The 5,449-nt window shown below is 63.5% G+C and overlaps 1 protein-coding gene across 1 annotated transcript in view; it reads left to right on the forward strand.

Moving 5' to 3' along the window:
- MROH5 (maestro heat like repeat family member 5) overlaps positions 1–5,449 on the forward strand; it is a 44,513-nt gene that overhangs the window by 13,711 nt on the left and 25,353 nt on the right. Inside the window, exons 8-15 of the mRNA XM_011380627.1 lie at positions 38–157; positions 712–858; positions 963–1,085; positions 1,670–1,749; positions 2,686–2,864; positions 3,171–3,179; positions 3,582–3,766; positions 5,081–5,185. Of these exons, the coding sequence (XP_011378929.1) occupies positions 38–157; positions 712–858; positions 963–1,085; positions 1,670–1,749; positions 2,686–2,864; positions 3,171–3,179; positions 3,582–3,766; positions 5,081–5,185 (948 nt within the window). The remainder of the gene's footprint in view (positions 1–37; positions 158–711; positions 859–962; positions 1,086–1,669; positions 1,750–2,685; positions 2,865–3,170; positions 3,180–3,581; positions 3,767–5,080; positions 5,186–5,449) is intronic.

A 5,449-nucleotide genomic window follows, 5' to 3' on the forward strand; every position in this document is an offset into this window, starting at 1 on the left:
GGACCCCGTGTGGCGACCCTGCTCCCCCACCCCTCAGGGCATGGCGCTCACCACGGGGCTGGCCGCAGCCCGCCACCTGGACCACGTGTGGGCTGTCCTGGAGCAGTTCGGCCGCAGCGCACCCATCAAGTGGAGCCTGCACACCTTCTCCCCAAAGGTACTGGCTCCGCCTGGGTCACCGCGGCCTCGGCAAGGGGCTGGGACATTGGGCCCCGCGCCCCGGGAAGGTCTGAGCCCCCCAGCAGGGATTCCTGGGGAGCAAGCTTTGGACCACGCATCCCGGCCCCCGGTCCAGTCCCCGCCCCGCTGTGGCGTGACCCCGTGGCCTCGGCTTCCTCCTGAGCAACATCTCCCTCGGTCACCAGCCGTCAGGGTTAAGACAGGCTCTGGTACAGCTCCAGGCGTGGCCATGGCGGCCACTGTGTATTTACTAATCGCTCTTGGCCATGAGCACCATCTGAAACATGAGGCCAGGGCCAGAGACCGGGGTGCAGCTGGCCGGAGCGGCCCCCCGTCCACACTGCACCCCAGATAACTCTCACGGGCAGAAGCATTTTGCCTGCTTTCCTCTGGAGGTAAACTGAGGCCCGCTCCCACTCAGAACACCCTGCCTCCAGTAGTCTGCTAGGGCCGAGGGGACCCTCCTGTCGCTGCTCGCCGGAGGGGAGTCCAGCAGGGCCCTGATGCTCCTTCTCTGCCCACTGCGGCCAGACTTCAGACGACCTGCGTTGGAAGTGGGCCAGCAGCACCATCCTCCTCGCCTACGGCCAGATGGCGGTCAAGGCCAAGGCCCACATCCTCCCGTGGGTGGACAACATCTTGTCCCGCATGATCTTCTATTTCCGCTACAGCTCCTGGGTAGGGACGGCCGCGCCCGGCCACGCCCCGCCTCCCGTGCGACTCCGTCCCCACTCTCTCCGGTCCCCTCCTGTGCTCTCACTCCCTGTCCCTGCCCCTGCCAGGACGAGACCCTGAAGCAGAGCTTCCTGGCGGCCATCCTCATGCTGGTGGGGGCCATCAGCCGCAACGAGGGCGCCCACAGCTACGAGTTCTCCCAGCTCCCCGAGCTCCTCGAATGTCTGATGGTGAGAGCGGGGTCCTGGGGCAGAGGCAGAGGCGGGCGCCCCCCACCCTCGGCCCCGCAGCGTCCATGAGAGGCCCCCGCAGGGAACGGGGGGCAGCTGGGCTCCTCGAGCACACGGAAGCACATGCACGTCCCCACTTCCGGGGGACCTGAGCTGGCCACGCGCGTGCCCCTCACACCGCGCATTCTGCTGATACTGACCTAGCTCAGACCACTAGTCACCAGGGACTGTGGCCCACAGAACATCCGGGGAACGGAGGAAATATATGCGTGATGGACAATTACAAGTAATAATAATAATAATAATAATAATAATAATAATAATAATAATAATAGCGGTTCCCATTGACCGAGCTCATGAAGCTCAGAATAATTCAGACGCTTGCCTGGAGTCCTGCAGCTAAGTGGGCAGCCAGGATTCGGACGTGACCTGTCTGATCCTAACGTCTGTGCTTTAGTCTGCAGACGAGCTCACCCCCACCCCACGGGTGCCAGGCACCAAGGTCCTGAGGCAGGTGAGACCTGGTGTCAGGGGCGGGCCAGGCCTGGGCCTGAGTGACTCAGCCTTCCCCCGGGGATCGGCAGGTTTTGATGGAGAAGGAGCCGCAGGACACGCTGTGCACCTTGACTCGCCAGCGGACCCTCTGCATCATCTCCAGCCTCTGGTAGGCGCCCCAGCCCCACGCAGGGGCTTCCTCAGCATCAGACAGCAGCCCGTCAGGTCAGGCATGGTGCCGGCGAGACGGCGAGGCAGGGAGAGGTCAGAAGTCAAGAGCCCACTGGGCAGGGCGAGGGTGGCCACGGCGGCTGGGAGATGGGCAGCTCAGCGAGGCCAGGGCATTTGGTCTGGAGGGCACGGCCACTCTCCGGAATGAGCTGAGCCCCTAGACACTCAAGGTCAGGGCGCTCACTTGGGCAAAAGCCCAGCCACAGACAGAGTGTAGAGCAGGCTCCAGCAGTCAGGGGAGGAAATGCAAAGGGAAACTGAGTCTAGGCTCCAGCCAACGTCCTCTGGAAGGGACCCAAGGACTCAAGGACCCCAGTGCAGGCGGCAGATCCTGCTTTAGCCGTCCACCTACGGGTGGGGCGAGGGGGTCCCAGCCTCCCTCCCCCGGCCGGGACAGGGTGAGGCCGACCTGGCAGGGGAAGCCCAGGGAGCCCACAGCTGCCTCTTCTCTAACTGCAGAGGGACAGGGCGGGCAGCAGCCATGCATCCTGCAGGCCCAGCACTGCTGGGCGAGTGGCAGACGTCTCAGTGGCGTAACCAGGCCTGGGGAGAGATCAGTCTGCCCAGCAAAGGAGAGCTTGGGGTGCAGGCTCTGCAAGCCCCTGCTCCCAGCCGGGCCAGTGAGTCCCTTACAAATTCCCGTGAAAGTCGCCTGCACAGGAGGCCCGCCACAGGCCGCAGAGCGGAAAGGCCGGGAAGGCAGAAGCGTACACATGAGTCTGGTCAAAGCAGAGAGGCGAGAGGGGCGGGGATGCCTGAGTCCCAGGAGGGTCCACTGCTCAGGACTCGTCCGCTCCTGTCTACTGCGGCAGGTGGCCCCTTCCCATCCCCAGCCCCCAAGCCCCTCCCTCACTGCCCTCTGTCCCCCAAACAGCAAGCTGAGGCCACCCCTGGACTTGGAAAAGAAATCACAGCTCCTGACAATCTGCCTCCGCAGCGTGCTGGCCTTGCCGCTGCCGGATGTCCTGGAGAAACACACCTGCCTTTTTCTGGAGCCACCCAACGTACAGGTGCAACCCTGGCGCCTGTATCCCGTCTCCAGAGGGTTCGCAGGCAGGGTATCCGGCTCGGCCTGCTGCCCACAGCTTGAGAGGGAGCTGGTGTTAACTCCGCCAGGCCCTATGGACACAGTAGCTCACCTTTCCCGCAGCCACTGTCCCGGGGGTGAGAAAGTCAGCTCAGAGAAAGGGAGGCGTCTGGGGGGGAGGGGGGAATCGAAGTTGAACCCAGCCCTTCCCCCAAGCCCTGCACTCACGCCACACCCCCAGGCCGGGTTCAGGCTGGCACTGGATAGGGGTGAGCACATGAGGGGTCCCCCCAGGCCCAGGCCAACAGCCCTCCAGATGGGGTCTGATGGAGGATGGGCTGGTTCATCCCTGAGCGCGCCCAGCCAGCCAAGCAGTAAAGACTGGGAGCCTCACGTATGAGACCCAGGAATTGGAACCAGCTGCCTAATTTGCTGGGCTCTTGTTTGAAACCTATGAAGAATTTCAGGACGGTGACAACAGAGCATTAAATGGGGCACTGGCAGGGCCTCCTGAGGCCAGGTCCTGCGCGGGCTGCACGCTCGTGAAGCCAGCCCCACTAGAAGTGAACTCGCCTCAGCCACTGAGAAACCTGTGCCCTGCGGCAGGCCCAGACCGCCCTCCTGCCCAGTCCCCCCATCTGCCAAATAGGAATATTGCCGAGGCCCTTCCGGCACCTGCGAGCTCTCTGGCAGGCATGTGGCCCCAGGAGTCTGCAGAGAGTGGACACCACTAGCACCGAGAGCCCAAGGCACTCAGCCCCGCGCGGGTCTCGGCCCTCTGTGCCACCCACTGGGGCTTGCCGGCCGCCTGACCATCCTCACCCCCACACAGACCCTCTACAACAAGACCTCAGAGGCATTGGACCACATGCTGCAGAGCCTCCTCACACAGGACCCCACGACGGACGAGCTCCGCCTCCTGCTGTCGGTGAGGGCGGCGGGCAGTGAAGGGCAGGGGGAGGGACACAGATAGGGCTGGGCTAGAGGGTGGACAAAGGAGGGTGTCCCAGAGGAGGCACGGCCTGATCTGGGGGCAGGAAGCGGCCCAGGTCTGAGACCTGCTCTCCTCAGGGCTCATAGTGATCTGGGACACCTGGCGGGGAGAGGGACACGGGCTGGCAGGTGGACACTGGATGCCACACTAACGGGGTGATGATGGTGAGGAAACGGGCTGTGGCCAGGATTGACCCACTGAAGAACTCCCATGAAGCAATGTCCCCAACTGTGGGGTGAGGGGCTCCCATGAGCCTGCCACCCCTACTCTTTCACCTGCCCTCCAGGGGTCCTGCCTTGACAAGAGGGACACCTGTCGACAGGGAGCGACAGTATCCGGGGCAGGGAGTGGGCTGGCTCTGCTGGGAGGGTCGGATAGAGGTCAAGGCCAGTAGGAGTTTGTCCAAATGAGGTCACCAAGTGGCGAAGGGAAGGAGGGCGCGCGGGGACGGAGTGGGCAGCACGCACGAGGAAGGTGAGCTGGAAGGGAGCGGGTCCCGCATGCCAGAGCGTGAGCAGGCACAGGTGGGGGCAGCGGGGTGAGGGTGAGGTCAGGTCAGCAGGCGCCGGACCATGGCAGGTGAGGGGAGCTGCATTTTCACTGACCTCGAGCTGCAAAGTAGCATGTCCCTCTCCTGGGAACACCGATGACAAACCGCAGCAGTGCCAAAGTGGCTGTGTCTGCTACCAATGGAAGTCACGGATGTCACAGGACGTCCCCGGGTCACGGAATCTGCAACTACCGTTTACTCTCCTGTGACTTCAGAATCACTACTCTAGTCATATGTCGCCTTGACAAAGAGACTCGTATTTGACTTAAAACCATCGGCCATAACTGTTTCGCGTGCCTCGGCACTCTTTCATAATTCAGTGCGTTTCTGCTGTGCACACAGAAGCATCCTTCTGGAAAGGGGCGTGTTGCACAAGACAGGTTAAGAACCAGGAGCCTCAAAGGGCTTTGAGCAGCTGTGATGTGCCAGCTGCAGAAGGAGGAAAAGACTCGGCTAGCCCGGGGCTTCCTGGGGCAGGACTGGCAGAGGCTGTTCTAAGGGCCTAGAAAGCCTGGACCTGGGAGTGATGGAGGTTGAGGGGGAGGAGCCTGAGCCCGGGGTGGGCGGGGCCTTAGCAAGGGTGGGCGGGGATCTGAGAGGGTGTGGTCCGGGCTCGGTGGGCGGGGCCCGGACCTGGGGCGGGGCGGAGCCTGGCCGGAGCCACTTCCACTCCGCAACACTCCTCCGCGCCCCTGCAGCACCTGTACCTCTGGCTGGTGTCCGAGAAGGCCCACGAGCGGCAGCGGGCTGTGCGTAGCTGCGCCGCCCTCCTCAGATTCCTGAACGACAACCTGTACCTGCACGTGAGTGCCCGGCTCGCCGGCCCCATGCCCCAGCGCCCCTCTGTTGTCCCAGCCAAGCCACCCTCCTTCCCGAGCCTGCTGAGGTTCACTGTTCAGGGTGGACTCCTGAGTGCGCCGCACCAGCCGGGTAACCCCCCTTTTGAAACAGGCTGGGGGTGGAGGGTAAGGACCTCTCGAGTCCTCCCCAGCTAGCCTCTGAAGCCAGGTGCCCTGACCGACCCCTGACTCGGGAGGTTGGGCTCTTATCAGCACCGCGAACTTCCA

The sequence above is a fragment of the Pteropus vampyrus genome, unplaced genomic scaffold (genome assembly GCF_000151845.1).
Source record: "Pteropus vampyrus isolate Shadow unplaced genomic scaffold, Pvam_2.0 Scaffold398, whole genome shotgun sequence".
NCBI lineage: Eukaryota > Metazoa > Chordata > Mammalia > Chiroptera > Pteropodidae > Pteropus > Pteropus vampyrus.